General features: G+C 40.0%; 3 protein-coding genes across 4 annotated transcripts; all 3 read right to left on the reverse strand.

Annotated features, from left to right (window-relative positions):
* Positions 1–607: 607 nt before the first annotated feature.
* On the reverse strand, positions 608–3,009 carry LOC130922829 (protein-lysine methyltransferase METTL21C-like). Of its 2 annotated transcripts, XM_057847986.1 has the most exons (5): positions 2,854–2,885; positions 2,666–2,761; positions 1,388–1,545; positions 1,086–1,203; positions 608–1,024 (listed from the first exon to the last, which is right to left on the reverse strand). In XM_057847986.1, the coding sequence occupies exons 3-5, from the start codon at positions 1,520–1,522 to the stop codon at positions 624–626; spliced, it is 654 nt and encodes a 217-aa protein (XP_057703969.1). In that variant the 5' UTR covers positions 1,523–1,545; positions 2,666–2,761; positions 2,854–2,885; the 3' UTR covers positions 608–623. The 2 variants fall into 2 exon arrangements, with proteins under 2 accessions (XP_057703969.1, XP_057703958.1); XM_057847975.1 differs by lacking the exon at positions 2,666–2,761 and having other exon boundaries at positions 2,854–3,009.
* Positions 3,005–6,299, reverse strand: LOC130912313 (protein-lysine methyltransferase METTL21C-like; the record flags this gene model as incomplete). Its single annotated transcript, XM_057830309.1, has 5 exons — positions 6,203–6,299; positions 5,559–5,646; positions 3,697–3,851; positions 3,500–3,617; positions 3,005–3,438 (listed from the first exon to the last, which is right to left on the reverse strand). Coding segments are annotated over exons 2-5 (741 nt in total), but the record flags the coding sequence as incomplete, so codon positions are not given.
* Positions 6,300–9,420: 3,121 nt separating this feature from the next.
* Positions 9,421–17,151, reverse strand: LOC130923500 (protein-lysine methyltransferase METTL21E-like). The gene is made up of 5 exons (XM_057849273.1): positions 16,841–17,151; positions 10,456–10,595; positions 10,257–10,374; positions 10,055–10,152; positions 9,421–9,920 (listed from the first exon to the last, which is right to left on the reverse strand). Exons 1-5 carry the CDS (start codon positions 17,037–17,039, stop codon positions 9,594–9,596), a joined length of 882 nt encoding a protein of 293 aa, XP_057705256.1. The 5' UTR covers positions 17,040–17,151; the 3' UTR covers positions 9,421–9,593.
* Positions 17,152–17,670: the final 519 nt, after the last annotated feature.

Here is a 17,670-nt window from a genome sequence, read left to right on the forward strand (position 1 = left end):
ACTTGTGACTCGTGTTTTGCCCCCATTTCAATATGGCGACACTTTGTTGTGGCTGGTGACGTCATTAATGCCCAGATGTCCGACTGCGAGAATGTGTCTGGAGGAGAGAGAGGAAGCGCCCTGATAACAAACGAGGTTGGAAAAACAGCTGTTTTGGTGATTGCTTGTTCGGCGTGATTGCAGCCAACAGTAACCGTTAATTCTGCAATAAAAAAGTAGGTGAGACCAACTCTCTGTGCGTTCTCTATATCCAGTGCGACGCTACAATAGATATTCCTGACATTTTGATTGGGTGGGCATGACTCACGTCTGGGTGGGCCGTGCCCATCCAGCCCGATATAAAACATTGCTTGTTATGGCAGTCATGCATAACAAGTCTAACAGAAATATTGCTAAAACAAAATAAAAAACCTCAGAATTTCTTATTGTACACATAACGTAGCTGAATGAGGGAAGAAGAGACAAGTTTTCCAATAAAATCATTTATTTAAAAAAATATGTGCAATCAAAAATCAAAAGGTTATTGGGTTTGTTTGACAAATAGTTCTTTGCAAATTCATAAAAAAAAACAAAACAAGCCCATTGCTCTTGGTGATAGTGTCATTTGTGGCATGAAATTAACTTTATACTTCGCTGTACACTTCTTTGCGTTTCCCCATGTAGATTTGCATCTCTCCATCTTCAGCAAGCAAAGTGGTCAGGAAGGCCTCCTTAAACGTGTCCGTAAATGAGAGGTCAGACTCCATCCAGGTTTTGTTGGCCCAGATCACGCTCGTCCCTGGCTGACAGAAGTACTTCATGGTGGCCAGCAGCTCAACCAGGAAGTCGTGTTGGTAGACCACATCTGCTGCTAGGATGTAGTCATACTGATATTCACATGTCGGGTGGGTGAGCTCCAGGTCGGCCCCCCAGGTCAGGGGTACCACAGTGGGTGTGTACTTGCAACGTCCTCTAGTGTTCCTCATCACGTTGGACCTGAGGTTGTTTAGCATCTCCGGTAAGTCTGTCGCTGTGGCTATAGCCCCTGAGGTCACAAAATGTCATATAGATGTGTATGAATGTGGACTGAACTTCTGACTGCTTACCAAGCAAGCTGGCCACAATAGTGACCAGTCCAGTTCCAGCTCCCAGTTCAAGCACACGTTTGTCCTGCAGGTCCACTAAGTGCCTGTTCTTGTCCAGGAAGGAACACAGAGCTGGCGCCTGGGAAAATTGCAAAAACATACACTGGCATCACATTATCTATACCTGTGTTTCCCAAAATGAGTTTATAGTTAAACAAACATGGCAGACAAGACACACAGATTCCAACCCAGAACATTTTGACAGTGTATCAGACATGCTTATCACTGTTTCACCATTTAAATCATTTTGAAGGGATGCTCACCCCTGGCCACATGACAGCTCCAAAGAAATTTGTGGATTCATGAATAACAATGTGCTGTCCGACGTAACGGTACACATCTTTTCCAAAGCTGCTGTTGTTGCAGGGATCCCAAGCTGGTGTCTTGTCTGCCTGCATTTGTTGGACCTCAATCAGGTCACCTAAATCACATTGACTGAATCAACAGACATTCAGTAAACACATACATATGTACAAGTAATTCTGCATTATCAAAAGCAATACTGACATTTTGATTTACACTGTTAGATATTAACTTATAAATGTTTATTCATGTGGCTGTAGTGGTTTAAAATTTAAAGCAACACTAGGTAACTTTTCAAACTTTATCAAATATTTTCATAACATTTGTGATGATATGTCAACTGACAACTAGTTGAATGACACTTCTTTTATATCTTGAGGGCGTCTGCATCGGTTTCATCGGCACTCATTAACTTTGCGGAGGATGGCCACACACAAAAAAAACATGTGCTGATTGCTTTATGGCATACGTCACTTCCTCTTTTCCCCATTCATTATGAAGTCGATGCTAACGCTTTCGCGTGAATTCTGCAGTGATGGCAGAGCAACAGCGACAAAAAGTTTGGTCTGAGGAGGAAAAAGAAAGGGCGGCTGGCAGGATATACAGAATAAACATTGGCCTGGCTTTCACTCGCTGGCGTGACGTCCCCCCTCCCCCAACCGAACTCGTCAGTGCTAAGGAGTTCGGGTGGGGTGGGGGGCTTTAGTCACACTAAGCCACACGGTTACTAACCTTCATATGCTATTGTTGGATTAATTACCTTATTATTTTTCATCCTTCACACAGCCGCTGGAAACAGAAATGTGTTTAATCCATCTGCAGGCGACCATCATGATTTTACGACACTATGCAGGTGTGTGCTAGTACTCATGGGAAACGCAGTCTTCCTTAAGGCAAAACACTACCGCTTTTGTCCACCTGGCATCGCTAAAATGCACTAAAACTGAAAAGTTACCAATTGTTGCTTTAATTTAAAAAGTAGAATAAAAAACAAACAACTAGTATTGGTACTCAAGCTTCATGCTGGTTGAGATGGAAAGGACCAATACCGTTTTTCAGCTGGCATTACTCGACCAAGATCAATTTGGATCAATAGCAAGTTGAAAAAAAGACTATATTTAACCAAGGCTTGTCTTGAAATGTTAAAAGGAATTAAATCAAGTCCTAAATCCACATCAAATAGCTTGATTTTTCTAAAAATAAACAAATAAATGAAAATTCAAGTGCATCTTATTAACTTGCTTCTCGAACAGTGCCAATAAAAAGATGAACATCCTTTTCTTGGCAGAATGTTGGATGAAGGTTTAGTTGTGTTCACCGTTAAAAAGAAGACCCTATGATAGGAATAAACATTACAACTTTGAACTCCAGTTTCCCAGATTGTGTTTGAATGGAATTTGATGCACAAACATCAAAAAGCACTCACAAGTGAAGTCTCCAGCTGAGATGATGTCATTCCCTACTATGTCAAGGGGGCGCTCTGACAGGCTCACTGTCTCCTCATTCCACACATTTTTTCTCACGGACTCTCCCATTCCTCCATCAAGTTCTGTGCTGTTTTCTGAACTAATACAAACCGATGTTTCCACTCCTCCCTCAAGATACTGGACTTCCTCTCTCTCTTCACTTTCCCTGCATGTGGCCATTAAAATAATCAATGATTCATCTTCTTCCAAAAGTCTTGTGTTAAAGATCCTCTTAAATTTCTTCATAAACGTGTGATCCGACTCCACTCTTAGCTTGTTAGCCAAGATCAAGGTGGTTCCCGGCTTGCAAAAGTGTTTCATCGTGGCCATCAGCTCATCTAGAAAGTCATGGTGATAGACAACATCAGCTGCCAGGATGTAGTCATAGCGATAGACCGATGTGGGGTAGGTGCGCTGCAGGTCGTACCCCCATGACAGAGGGGCCACCTGGGGCGTGTGTCTGCAACGTCCCCTAGTGTTCTTGCTCAGGTTGTATCTCAGGTTGCTCAGAACATCTGGAAGGTCAGTAGCAGTCACCCAGGCCCCTGCAGAGAACATAACACATCAGCCAGATAGACAAATGGCGTCTAGGTATGTCTTACTTACCGAGTAGCGAGGCAACAATGGACAATAGGCCGGTCCCTGCGCCAATCTCCAGGACCGCTTTGTCAGTGAGATTCAGCTGGTCTTGATGGGAGTCCAAGTATTGACTGAGAGCCAATGCCTTGGAGCATCACATGTGATACTTACACCAAAGATTCACATTTAGGAAGAATGCGACTGAGGTTTAAAATGTGACTCACCGCAGGCCATATCATTCCTGCGTAAGAGTCAAAAGCTTCCTGGATGACAATGTCCTGCCCGACATAATTATACATCTCTTTATCTGCCTTAAAGAAGAAACATGGCTTCCACCCTTGTCTTTGCTGCTTCTGGACAACTTCATTGTCTGACTCCTCTATATGGTGCAAAGCAAGAAACAATATATAGTGAAATGAAAAAGTATCTGAACTTTTGGAATTTCTCACATTTCTGCATAAAATCCCCATCAGATGTGAGCTAATCTTTGTCACAATCACACAGATGGAAAAAAAAAAACAGTGTAATTGACATTTATAGGTATTCATATTCTAATGAGGATAGTATGCAAACAATGACAGAAGGGGGCAAAATAAGTAAGTGAACCATCACATTTAATATTTTGTGCCCCCCTTTGGCAACAGTAACGTCAACCAGGCGCTTCCTGTAGCTGCAGATCAGTCTAGCACATCGATCAGGACTAATCTTGGCCCATTCTTCCCTAATAACAAAACTGCTGTAGTTCAGACAGATTGATGGGATGTCTGGCGTGAATTGCTGTCTTAGGTCATGCCACAGCATCTCAATGGGGTCTGGACTTTGACTTGGCCACTCCAGAACGTGTATTTTGTTCTTCTGAAACCATTCTGAAGTTCTTCTGTACTTCTGGGTTTTGGATCATTGTCTTGTTGCAGCATCCATCCTCTTTTTAGCTTCAACTGTCTGACAGAATGCCTAAGGTTTACCTGCAAAACATCCTGATAAACTTTTGAATTATTCATTCATTCATTCATTCATTCATTTTCCATGCCGCTATTTCTTCTATTAATGATTGCAAGTTGTCCAGGTCCTGAGGCCGCAAACAGCCCCAAATCATGATGCTCTCTCCGCCGTGCTTCACGGTGGGGATAAGGTGTTGATGTTAGTGAGCTGTTCCATTTTTCCTCCACACCTGACATTGTGTGTTAACCATAAACAATTCAACTTTGGTTTCATCAGTCCACAAAATATTTTGCCAAAACTTCTGTGGAGTGTCTAAGTGCCTTTTTGCGAACATTAAAAGAGCAACAATATATATTTTTTTTAGGACAGCAGTGGCTTCCTCCATGGAGTCCTACAATAAACACCATTCTTGGCCATAGTTTTACATATAGTTGATGTGTGCACAGAGATATTGGACTGTACCAGTGATTTCTGTAAGTCTTTAGCAGACACTCTAGGGTTCTTTTTTTTACCTCTCTGAGTATTCTGCGCTGAACTCTTGGCCTCATCTTTGGTGGACGGCCAATCCTTAGGAGAGAAGCAACAGTGCAAAACTCTCTCCATTTGTAGACATCTTCTCTGACTGTCGATTGATAAACATCCAGACTTTTAGAGATAGTTTTGTATCATTTTTCAGCTTTATACAAATCAACAAGCCCTGATCGCAGGTCTTCAGACAGCTTTTTTGACCGTGCCATGATGCACATCAGACAGTGCTTCTCATCAAGACAATTTTTACCAGGTGTGTGTTTTATAGCGGGCAGGGCAGCTTTAAACCACTCATTGGTGATTGGACGCACACCTGACTTAAATTGTTTGGTAAAAATTGGTTTCAATTACTCTTTAAGTCTCCTTAGGCAGAGGGTTTGGTTTCTTATTTTCCCCTTTTTTGTAATTTTGCATGCTATCCTCATTAAAATATGAAAATGTATAAATGTTTGGGTGGTTTTAGCTATAGCAGACACTGTTTTTACATCTGTGTATTTTGACAAAGATCAGATCACATTTGATGGTGATTTTATGCAGGAATTCCAAAAGGCTCAGATACTTTTTGTCATACCAATGTACAATTCTGGCCTAATTCATCTCTTATACTTTTGCTTACCCATCTCCTCTTTTTGCACTTCATCTTCCTCCATTGCCACTGCACTTCTGACAATATTCACCTCTCCACTGTGTGTTCACAAATATTCCTATGAAATGCACGGTAGGGTTTGACAATCAAAAATATTACATGGAGTAAATCAAAAGTGTATATTTTAATTTCATAGAAGCACACCATAATGCCATTATATTATTTTGATATTCATTTAGTCACTGACTGTGTAACAGGCACAATTTGAACTTTTTATAGAGCAAAAATGAAATTTAGGTATATTTCAACTTGAGAAAAACAATCGTAATACATATTTTCAGTTCGGCAACAAATTCAAAAATGTTTAGGCATGTAACGCTTAAAAATATTGCTGTTTCATTTCATATTACAACCTTATTTTACAGATTCACTTAAATTTGCTACATGTCTTTGTTACCAAGCATGTTTTTACCCCAAAAAAGCTTATTTCAGAAATTGACATGAAATACCGTAGGTCTGGTTAAAATTACCCAGACACCTGAGGGTAAAGCAAGTACTTGCAAGTTGCAACATATGGGAGACATTTTCATCTTTTTTCCCCATTTAACCTAACCACTTTTCAGATAGAAATTCTGGTAAACAAAAAAACATTACCCTTCTCAATCCCACCTTACCTTCAACTGTAGACTTCCCTGCTATACCGATTAAGTCCCTGGAGAGTTCTGGAGTGCAATTTGTGTGCATCTGGAGATATCTGCCTGAGGAGATATAGGGACCGAGCATCCTAGGGGACACTCCCATCGTCATCATCATTATCGCAAGGGCATATGTGTATTTTTAGAGTTGAAGACCTGATAAATAAACACAAGCAGCAGGGGAGCACATGCACGTACACAAAAAGATGATTTGCAACCGACAATGATGAGCATGTCATGACCCCAGCAGGGACTCTACTTCCTGTTTTCTCTGCCACAACATTATGAAAGGCCTCCTAAATTTCCTAAACAGAATATAGCAAACGCCATGTCTTGTCTATTTTGTGCATGGCCTCAACTGCTTGAACGATTCAGATCAGTTCACCAAGCTAAAAATACTCCCGAACAGTCGTTAATACTTGAATTTATGTGATGCATTAGTCTTATGAAAGGAAAAAAAAAAACATTTTCATTGATTTAAATCTTTTTTTTTCTTTTGCAGGGTGACAGCAGATGAAGGAGGTCAGATCCTGCAAATTATATTGCTTACACGTAGGCACCCTCAAATGTGGTAATGGCTTCAGTTTCTTCACCAGGTATTGACGGTAACAGGATCAGGCTTGCATGCAACCACACCACCCAACCAGCCCCCTGAAGAGGGAAAGTAGGACGCCTCTACAAAATGTACTCCAATTAAAGCTGAAAAAAGCTCCCTCATTTATTTTTTAATAGCCTTTGACCCTAAAGTTCAGTTCACACCGAGATATCACTTTGATCCATGCACATTCCAAATACACAACTCATCCATGCTTAGGACATGTTTACAGCAGTTAGGTCATTGCTTCACTTTTATTGTTGATGTAGATCAGCCTTATATGGGGGAAAAGAGATAAGGCTTTTTGAAAGATTGATGGCAGGCAACAAATTAGGTCTTTGCCTCAGTAGGATGTTGTTTACAGTGTGTGCATTCAGGGACTCTGATAGCTTTCAGCTGCTGAGTTTGTTTTGAAAAAGACACAAAGACTGTCGGTCTTCTCGGATCACAAAGCCTTTACGCTTTAATCCAGTGGTCCACCGTGGTGCTCTCTTCAGCAGCCAGGTTATGCCTATCACCTGCCCACTGAGCAAAGGGATGTTGAAGGGTTGAGGGATTTATGATTCATAAATTACATTTTATGTGAGCTTTGATGGTTCAGACAGCTGGCACATTGCTGGAGCTCTCTCGCCTATGTTCATGTTACTAAGGCCTCGAACCTGCCTATGTTTAAAATATATTGTTGGCAGGGAACATGGGTGCTAGAATAAAAAGAATACAATACTTGTTGTTTTGCATTTGTGAACATTTACGATATTGAACTCAGCTTTAATAGACACATTAAAGGCGTTAAATTTTAATCATGCTGTAAATACCTGAATTCAAATCCCAATAGTAAGGTGATGCCTGTTGGAAACATCTGCAGCCTCGATTGCCAGATTCTTGCTGATATTTTCGGCTGACTTGCACGGTTGAGAATGCCAGCAACCCATGATCAAAGATTACACCATTAAGTTGGCCCACAGCCTCTGGAGGTGATTATTAAAAGACATAGAGTGTAGTATCATGCGACCTTGCACAGTCATGTTTTCGTCTGTGTTTCCAAGAATGATTGCTACCAGTACAACTCCACGTAACTTACTATTTTAATTTATTTACAAAACGTTGTGGAGAGGTATCCAACAGTGACTGTTGAATTTAAATGGGGAGCCATGATTCATGCAAATAAGACCAGGGTGTATCCTACATGATGGCCCAATTTAGCCAAGGATTTCTTTGATGAACTCATGACTTTTCAACCATGTTGAAAATGAATATCACATTTAGCGGAGGCACGGTGGCAGAGTGCACATCCGCCTCACAGTTCTGAGATCAAGGGTTCCAGCCCGGGCTCCGGCCTTCCTGTGTGGAGTTTGCATGTTCTTCCTGTGCCTGTGTGGGTTTTCTCTGGGTAATCCGGGTAAACAAGCATGGGAGGCTGATCAAACACTCTAAATCAGGGGTCCCCAAACTTTTTCCTGTGAGGGCCACATAACTTTTCCCTTCTCTGATGAGGAGCCGGGGTCAGTTTGTAACAGAAAAAGTGTGAAGATTGCATGAGTGCCTAAATGTAAAAATGTATTGTTTTTCAGGAAGCCACAATCAAATAACCCTTCCTGGATTCTTCACGGAACAAAAGTAAATCAAATAATAATATAATATAATATAATATAATATAATATAATATAATATAATATAATATAATATAATATAATATAATATAATATAATATAATATAATATAATATAATTAAATTAAATTAAATTAACCAAATAACCCTCTCTGGGTTCTTCACAGAAAAAGCCAGGAAATGAATAACACAACTTAAAAAAAAAAAAAAAAAACTGTCAGGGGGCCGGACCAAATAGGGGAAACCTGCTCTAAATTGTCCATAGGAATGAGTGTGTACGCGAATGGTTGTTGTCTAGTTGCGTCCTGTGATTGGCTGGCAACCAATTCAGGGTGTACCCTGCCTACCCATAGTTAGCTGGGACTGGCTCCAGCTCTCCCGTGACCCTCGTGAGGATAAGCGGCTCGGACAATGAATGAATGAACATCACATTTAGCCTCTGAAACACACACAAAAACCTTGTAATTGATCAATCACCAATGATATTAGTAGAAAATTGCTATGGCATAAAACTTACATATTGGCCACATGTGAAATTTGTGATGACAAGATGGACAGAATGGAGAGATTGAACTGAAACACATATAACTTTTCCTGCTCCTTTCACATAGTATCATTAGGATAATCATGATGCAGTGGACTGTCTTTTTTTCTACAAGCCAAAATGGCTGCTCTTTAAATTTTGTAGACATATATCACATATAGAAAATTATGTATGTACGGTATAAAATGAAGAACACAGCTCAAATTTTTCCAGGTGAAGTCAGAAAACTGTATACTCACAGACCACGACATTAGGAAGAATTACAGAAAGTTTTATTACATCATATACTGTAAACTGAGGGCATTACCTTGTGTTTACAATTTAAACAGACCATATATCTTTAAAAAAGTTATTGCCTAAAGCATAGTGTTCCCAACAAGGAATATGTAGCCCATTGCCAGTGCACTACAAGCAATGATTAACCGCATCATCTATTGGGTGAGGTATGTAAAAGGGTAAATAGGCTTAGAAAGATTCATTGTAAAAAACAAAAAAAACTTTTTAAGAATTTGCCGATACCAAGTCCCAATCTGACACCAAAAAAAGTTATTTGTTAAAAAAATGAAAAATGGCCCGATCGGCCCGATTTTCCTTCACGTGATCGAAAAAGGACATGCCTAGTTTAAAAAGATACTTGTTTTTGATCTGTAGTCCTCTTCTGTTTCTTCCAGGCTCTGTACAGTTTAATGCTAAGACTCGGAAGGTCATACAATTCTTCCAGGTAAAAGCGCTCGCCGAAACGATCCACAAAGCTGTTCTCTGGGTCGAGGCGAAAACGCATGGCCCACAGGATCTGCGTGTTCACCTGGCAGAGGTGGCTGAAGGTGTCCAAGAGCTGGTCTAGGTAGGGGTGGGCGTACACCACATCTGCAGCCAGGATGTAGTCGAAATAGTGTGTGCTTTGTGGGAACTTCTGTTCCACCTCTGGGCCCCAGACCAGCTCTGTAACCTGCCAATTATAGTCCAACAAAGTATATTTTAATTGCATTTAAGGTACGATGCAAGTACAATTCAAAGTAATTGTGAAAAGCGTTTTTTTCTTGAAAGATCCAAAGTTGTTATAACGTTGTTTCTAGCACAAACCAGAGGGGTGTATTTGCACCGTCCTTTTGTGTTGCAAGTGACATTGTACTGGAGGTTCCCTAACACATCTGGAAGGTCAGTAGACGTAACCTTAGCACCTTAGCACATAAGACAAAACAAATGGGACTTCAACACTGTGATCTAAATAAATGCAAACGTGACCGCAGTTCAATATAGGTTAGGCAAAGTTAAGTTGTATTACCTAAAAGACTTGAAACGATCGAGACGAGACCAGTTCCTGCACCCAATTCTATCACGTTCTTGTCCATTAAGTTGTACTTGTCACGATTGGTCTCCAGAAAGTGACACAACACCATAGCCTAAATGGTGAGAGTGTTAAATAGTTTGAAATCAGCAGTTCATGATAAATTCTGATAAATGTCTTTTGTGCGCATATATACCGAGGGCCAGAGTACAGCTCCATATAGGTCTGTTGATTCTTTAATTCGGATCTCCAAGTCAGAGAAGATGTAACCCTCCCACGTCTCTGGGCCGATGACAGATGGGTGGGACTGGCGTGCCAGGATGGCTTTTGCGAGTTCTACGAGAGAAGCAGATGCCACTTAGGGATAGTAACAGACATTGTGTGTACATGACAGAACGTGACAAAAAATGTTCAAAGTTTAAAAAAGTTATCAAGTGGTAAATTTATTGTACATGATAGTGCAGTCATGGTAAATTCTGACACTAAAATAATTATTTCCACTTGCACGTTGAATGACTCAAAACTGAAAAAATAGCCAATTATTTTCACATCACATGCTTTCTTATCATGAGGACATGGGCTGAATTCATATTCTTGTAATCTCCCATATTCTGCATAAGAAGTGGTAATAAATTACTGTGCTCCAGACCATGTTGGAGGGCATGTTAAGATTTAACCTTAATTCAACATTACTACATGAGAAAAATCTCACTGATACACCTCAGTGCTGGACATACTGGTTGAACATAAAAATATCATACCTTGGTCGGGATGTACTAATGGGCTCACAGAAAAAGCCCTATCTGCAAGACTTTGATTTGAGATTTTGTTGTAGGCAACCAGTGCCTTCTACAAAAACAAATTTCTGACACAAGTGTAAAGTCTTTTGTGTCGAAGAAAAAGTAATAATAATGATAATACATTTTATTTCTAGAGCGCTTTTTAAGACAAGCAAAGACGCTTTACACGAATGATGGGGACACAGTAGCTCAACAGGAATAACAAAAGAATCATAAAATTAGATTAAAAGCAGGATAAAAGTAAATGAAATGTTTAAGAGGTCAGGATAAGACCGAGATAAGGATCATGGTGGGTAAGAGAGTGTGAATAGGTGGGTTTTGAGTCTGGATTTGAAAAGAGATAAGGTAGATACAGTATATTGTGAAAATCGAGGGTTAGGGAGTTCCAGAGCAGGGAGGCACAGTGACTAAAAGCTCTGGAGCCGAAGTTGGCGAGACGGTCACGGGGGACCGAGAGGTGGAGGATAGGGGCGGAGCGATGTGAATGTGAACGGGGGAGACAGTTGATACAGAGGGATTGCGTAGGTAGGGAGGTGCCAGGCCATGGAGTGCTTTAAAGGTAATGCCAAGGATCTTGTAATTGATTCTTAGTTTTACTGGGAGCCAGTGAAGTTGACGGAGGACGTGGGTGATGTGGTGTGTGGTAGGGGTCTGAGTGATGAGGCGTGCTGCTGAGTTTTGGAGGAGCTGCAGTTTCTGAAGGGACCTATTTGGGAGACCGAAGAGCAGTGAGTTACAGAAATCAAGCTGGGAAGTGACTAGACTACAGACAAGAGTGTAAGCGGTATGTGGTGTGAGAGATGGGAGGAGGCGAGAAATATTACGAAGGTGGAAGTAGGCCGATTTGGTGATGTCGTTAATATGGGAGTGGAAGGAGAGCGTGCTGTCGAGGATGACACCCAGACTCCTAACCTGAGTGGAGGGAGATATCGGTATATTGTTGATGGTAAAAGAGAACTTGTTATTGTTAGAGAGCGTGGTGTTGCTGCCTACAAGGAGGACTTATGATTTTGAGCTATTGTGGAGGAGGAAGTTGGAGGAGAACCAAGAGTTAATGTCTTCTAAACAGTGGCTGAGGGAGGAGGGCGGAAGGGAAAAGGTTGCTTTTGAGGAAATGTAGAGCTGGGTGTCATCCGTGTAGCAGTGGAAGTTAATGTTATGTTCACGGAAGATGGAACCGAGGGGGGAGAATATGAATAATGAAGAGGAGCGGCCCCAGGACAGAACCCTGGTGCATGCGAGCGTAGACAGGGAGAGATTTGATTTGTTGGGGCCGGATTTGACAAATTGTGTGCAGTCGGACAGGTAGGAAGTGAACCAAGAATGGGGTGTGTGGGTGATACCAAGGGAGGAAGAAGGATAATAAACTGGAGTCAGAAGCTATGAGGAGGTCGTTTGTAATTTTAAGTAAGGCTGTTTCAGTGCTATGGAGGGGGTGGAAACCGGAATGAAACTGCTCGTAAATGTTATTGCTAATTAGGTGGTTATGGAGTAGGGATGCAACGTTTTTTTCAAGAATTTTGGAAATGAAAGGTAAATTGGAAATGGGGCAGAGGTTATTGAAATTGGTGGGATCCCTACCGGGTTTCATATGAATGAGTGTGATGGAAGCAGTTTTGAGAGATGAGGGAATTGTACCGGATAAGAACGAGGAGTGAATGATATTAGTGATGAGGGGGACAATTGAGAGAAGACAAGTTTGGATGAGGGCAGAGGGAGGAGGATCAAGATGACAGGTAGTGGGTTTGGATTTCATAATGGTGTCACAGATAACCGGGATTGAAGGAAGGGTAAAACTGGAGAGGGTGCTGTTGAGAGGGACATGAAAGGGAATAGAGTCAGAAACTGCAAAAGTACACTAGAATCCATCTGCAACATTGACCATAAGAAATTAAAAGTATTCAAGCTTAGGTGACCAAAGGGGATGATCAACTTGCTTTTTCAATTCAGGATGTTTCAACTGATAGAACAATAATATTTGCCATTTGGCATGTACCAGAAGCCAAAAAACATCAGAGTAGTTTTGGTTTACAAGGAGCAATGCAAAAGTGTGTCGCTCAATAACGTTTTGCCTCACCAACAGTGTACTGATGTGCATTTGGAAAAGAGTTGTCACTTTTACAGAGAGAGGACATTGATTGAACACTTTTCATTCTTTTTTAGGCATACAGGTTCATTTTGATGTTACACTGATTTTGTAATGTGACCCTTCTAATTCCCTTGACCCTAAATATGCCCATTTAGGACAGCAAGTTCCAAATTGATCCTGAAGCCTTGAGAGACTACGATGTACATGCTCTTCTCTCGGTCTGACATGAAATGAAACGTGGAGTCCATGAAAGTTTTTCTGATAGGGGACCAAGTGAGATACCGAAAAGCCACACAAGTGTTAATGCACAGTGTGTCATATTCAATATCTCCAATGAAATTAAACCTACATTTACAACAAGGAATGTGTCCACCATAAACAGCTACTATTACCTGCCAGAGCTTTTAGCACAGGTTACTATTCAAAGCCTCCTCAAGGTTAATTTGAGAGTGCTCGGACTTGAGAATGATGACTAAGAGTCTAGGATGCACAACTATACCTTGATAAATGGAGATGGCCTATATGCAATAGACATTCTCCAACAGAGTTGACTTGTCTGACAGTCTTCTTAACCAACATTGGAACAGCAGCAGAGGCAGTGATGAACAAGAAATTATTTGTCGACAGAACAGAAGTAATGGCCCTGGTAGCATAGCCAAGTGATTGACACTGCTGTAAATAACATTCTAGAATTCATAATGCCCAGAGCACACATCCCAAGATTAGAACTTTCTTTCAAGTTAGCAGGCCTTAACCGGATGGAACCTGATCTTCAGCATAATGTCAAAAGACAGCAATGTGATTCTGGGCTATAAATGCATAGGAACCAGACACATTTGGGAATGTACGTAACCAATTCCTGCACATTCCAACATCCTGATGTCCACAACAGGATCATTTTAGCCAGAAGCAGAACGCTGGAAATGATGCTTGGTCTTGTCAGTAGTAATCTGGACTCTGTGTTCTTCCAGGTGAAGGACAGCGATGAATTGCACATGTACAGAAATTATAAAGAGTGTGTGCTTATTTTCCTAGCTACCTTTTGCCTGTTTGATTTCGGTTTGGGACAGAGGGATCGTAACAGTGTGATTTCAGTTTCCATTCAGTTAGGGGGACCAAACGTCCTCTTTTGCCCTGACATGTCCACTTTTTACATCCTGTCTGGGGTAACTGGCAGGGTTTTAAAAATTCATGAAAATGTCTGGTTTTCATTATTTTTCACGGAACCAATTATCGTTGTGTTGAAATTGGTTGATGCTTTGCACAGAATACTACAGTACTCTGATGCCTGTGACGTGTTCCCAGAGAGCCTGCCCAGTTGTTTAGACTTCTATTATGATCAATATGTGTATAATCAAATGCATTAAGTCAAAAATGCCTTTACTCTACGCTGGTTACTAATGTACGCATGCGTATGCAGTCGCAAACTGGCTTTACCATGGCGTCAACTGTCAATTCTCATTCACAAACAAATGACAGGAGCTCACAGGTGATCAGTATGTACACTTGCTAAAATTATTTTTCGGCAACTGTTGACTCGTGTCAGAGCTTTTTATTGGTGTGATCTGTAAAATCCCGTTTGGTGTCACATCGTTGTGCTGCCGATGATTGTAAACTTTTAAAGCAATGTTTGATTTTGACTTGGCTACCGGGGCTCGCTAGTAGGGTAGCTCTCTGTGAGCTAAGCTTGCTAGGCATTATAGGAAATGTAGTTTTGAACTGCTGCATTTGGAAACATGCTGGTTGAATCGTTTGTCAGTTTATTTCGGTTATTGTTTGCGTGCAATCTGGAACATTAAATGAGAATAATAATTGAGTGGGAATAACAATTTGTCAACGACAATTGTAGTCATAGTACCGGTAATTTATAAAATGTTTAGATGGCTGTGTGTATTGACTGGACTACATTTCCATGGGTCTGCATTATATCAATGAAATATTTAGCTATTACTATTTGAACAACTTTTATGTAATGATGACTTAATGATGACGTTGCTGACTATGAATATATATTATGGTCATAGTATAATTATTATTATTTGTCTCCTTGGTTTATCACCTGTGTATTTGAGGGAAAATGGAAAAACATCAAATGTAAGCACGAATGTTAACCATTTGTGAGCTGCGTACCGCCCATTCGGAGGGCAAATATAAATATCCAAACCCCAGTGTTACTGTGCTCAGTAACAGAAAAAATACGTCGGCGCAGTGTTCCATTGTCTCTCAAACTGCTAAAACAAAACAAAAAACCTAAAGACTAAAGTGTGTGTGTTTTTTTTTCGTTTGTTTGATTTGTTAAATTATTAATGTTGTGAGGCTACGGTTTGATTTACATTTATTCCACCATTAATTCTTTTCAAATTTTTTTGTTTTTGCATTTTTATTGTTCTTTTTTCTTTTTCTTTTTTTTTTTTTTTAAACAATAAAGCCTGTTGAGTAACCTCTGTGAATTTGTGTCTTTGGTCTTTGTCTATGAAACTGAATTTTTCCATCAAGACGGATTAGGTACACTTTAAATACATGTTCAAGTGATAGGGTATCTTTGAGTGAACTTCAATTAAATTTAAGTATCTCGAGGCTGGGCCGAGTGTCATATTTTTCATTTTTTTGCCAGCAGACTCAAAATCCTGCATACGTCTGATGCTTTTGCCAGTGTTGTCAATGTATGAAATGGAGTAACTGTTCATGAAGTTGTTGCATCTTGTTTTGATTAAAAAAAAACAAAAACAAAAAAAAAAACCTCCCTTGATTAATGTGAGTAGTTAGTCAATGAATTATTGAGAAATAAATAATAGAAATGCCTCCAAGTACATCAAATTAAGTTGTTGAAAAGAAAAAAAATGGCATTGCTAAGATTAGGGGGGCCACTGTGTTCCTACTAAAAAACAATTAAAATAAAAAGTTAGTCTTGAACTCTATACAAATGTTACTCTAATCGTATCCACAAAAATAACGCAACAATGGCTGTCCTAAACATTAGGCATGTGATTTGAACGGACGGATTCGAACTTGTATAATCACTTTACCACCTGTAACAATTTCGACGATAAACATCATTTTACTTATTTACATTAAAATACAGTACTAATGTTGCCTAATGGAGAGATGGAGAATTAAAAAAAAAAATTCCCCACAATTAAAATGCCATTAAACTAATTCAAAATAATAAACATGTTCACTAGAAACGTATTCCAGGATGCCTTACTTTTAATTTCACTACTGCTATAAATCCTTCAAAACCAAAATGACCGTTATTAAACAAATAGCTGTAATTTAATTGACCACTTTTTGACTGATCGTTTATTCTATAATCATAAGGATTTCATTAGACTTTGCTATGCAACAGTATAAATATTTTTGACACACAACTTGCATTATGCAACACTTGTTAGGTAGAGAGATCAAGGGAACCCCATGTAGAAACAACCCTGGGACCTTTGTGTATAAATAAAGATGCTACATTGCTCAGCAAGGGAAAACACATGTCTTAAGACCATTTCATGCTTATGTAACATTTTAACAAATTACAAAATTGGAATCCAAGACTTGTCTTGATCTTAATGTTGTGAAGTTTGCAGCTCATGTGTAAAGCTGGAAGTAAAGTTTATGAGCGCATCTTGACTAATCTAATGACACAGGGCTCTCTTAAAAATTTTCTGGGATTAGTAAACATGTTTAGAAAAGTTTCTCACCTTCCTCTCTAGTCTTGGAGCTCCCCTCACACTGCTCAGACTCCATGTTCAAATAAGAGGACCTTATAACAGACAAAAAAAGTATTGCGGAATCCAAGTGCTGTTTTTGGTTTCTGGTCACGCTTAAATCCTTTGGGATTAGGTCAACCCGAGACCAAATCTCTATCCTGCCTGGCAGTTTTAGATTACAAGCACCCATGCCACCAAATCCAACATTTCCCAACTACCGGTACTTATTCGATAGTGCCAAACGGCCATTTTCAGTTCTCAAAGTCTCTGCAAGGCGCTGACTGGCAGAGACAGGTGCCCAGTCTACAACTGACAACTGAGCTGCACTAAATAGGACACCTATGTGTATTAAAATAAAGGTTTCTAAATAAGGAAAACAATCAATCTATGCTAAAGGTTGTGCTAGGTTATGCTTTGCATGTATGTGTTTTGTGAGGCATGGGGTAAACAATTATTTAGTCTGAACTGAACTGAAGGTTAACCATACACTGCAAAGCACTGTAACGTCATCACCATCAGACCGGTTACACAAAAGTGCTTTTTCCAGCCGTTTCACAGTAATTATTGCCCCCCAAAATTGTTAAATCGTTTTTTTCAGGGACAGTGGTCACTGCAGTGGACAACTATTCAAAAGAGCTTAACCAACCACTTACTAAGCAAGTGGCATTTAAAAAAATGTAGCAACAACGCTTTTTTTTTTTTTTTTTTTTTTTTTAAATCAATATGAACTCTCCAAATTGTCCGGAGATGTGTGTGTGTGTGTGTGATTGTGTGAATAATTGTTTATTTCTATGTGCCCTACGACTAGCTGGCGACCAGTT

Source organism: Corythoichthys intestinalis, chromosome 1 (assembly GCF_030265065.1).
Source record: "Corythoichthys intestinalis isolate RoL2023-P3 chromosome 1, ASM3026506v1, whole genome shotgun sequence".
Taxonomy (NCBI): Eukaryota; Metazoa; Chordata; class Actinopteri; order Syngnathiformes; family Syngnathidae; genus Corythoichthys; species Corythoichthys intestinalis.

Bases quoted from the DNA above. Each gene is read 5' to 3' on its own strand.
- LOC130922829 (XM_057847975.1), bottom strand. From the start codon at position 2,962: ATGGGAGAGTCCGTGAGAAAAAATGTGTGGAATGAGGAGACAGTGAGC. The intron at 1,546-2,853 runs GTGAGTGCTTTT...AATGTGATTTAG, and splicing joins CTCAGCTGGAGACTTCACTT to GTGACCTGATTGAGGTCCAA. The intron at 1,025-1,085 runs GTAAGCAGTCAG...TTGTGACCTCAG, and splicing joins TATTGTGGCCAGCTTGCTTG to GGGCTATAGCCACAGCGACA.
- LOC130923500 (XM_057849273.1), bottom strand. From the start codon at position 17,039: ATGGGTGCTTGTAATCTAAAACTGCCAGGCAGGATAGAGATTTGGTCT. The intron at 10,596-16,840 runs GTGAGAAACTTT...CTTCTCTCGTAG, and splicing joins CTCCAAGACTAGAGAGGAAG to AACTCGCAAAAGCCATCCTG. The intron at 10,375-10,455 runs GTATATATGCGC...CTCACCATTTAG, and splicing joins GAGCTGTACTCTGGCCCTCG to GCTATGGTGTTGTGTCACTT.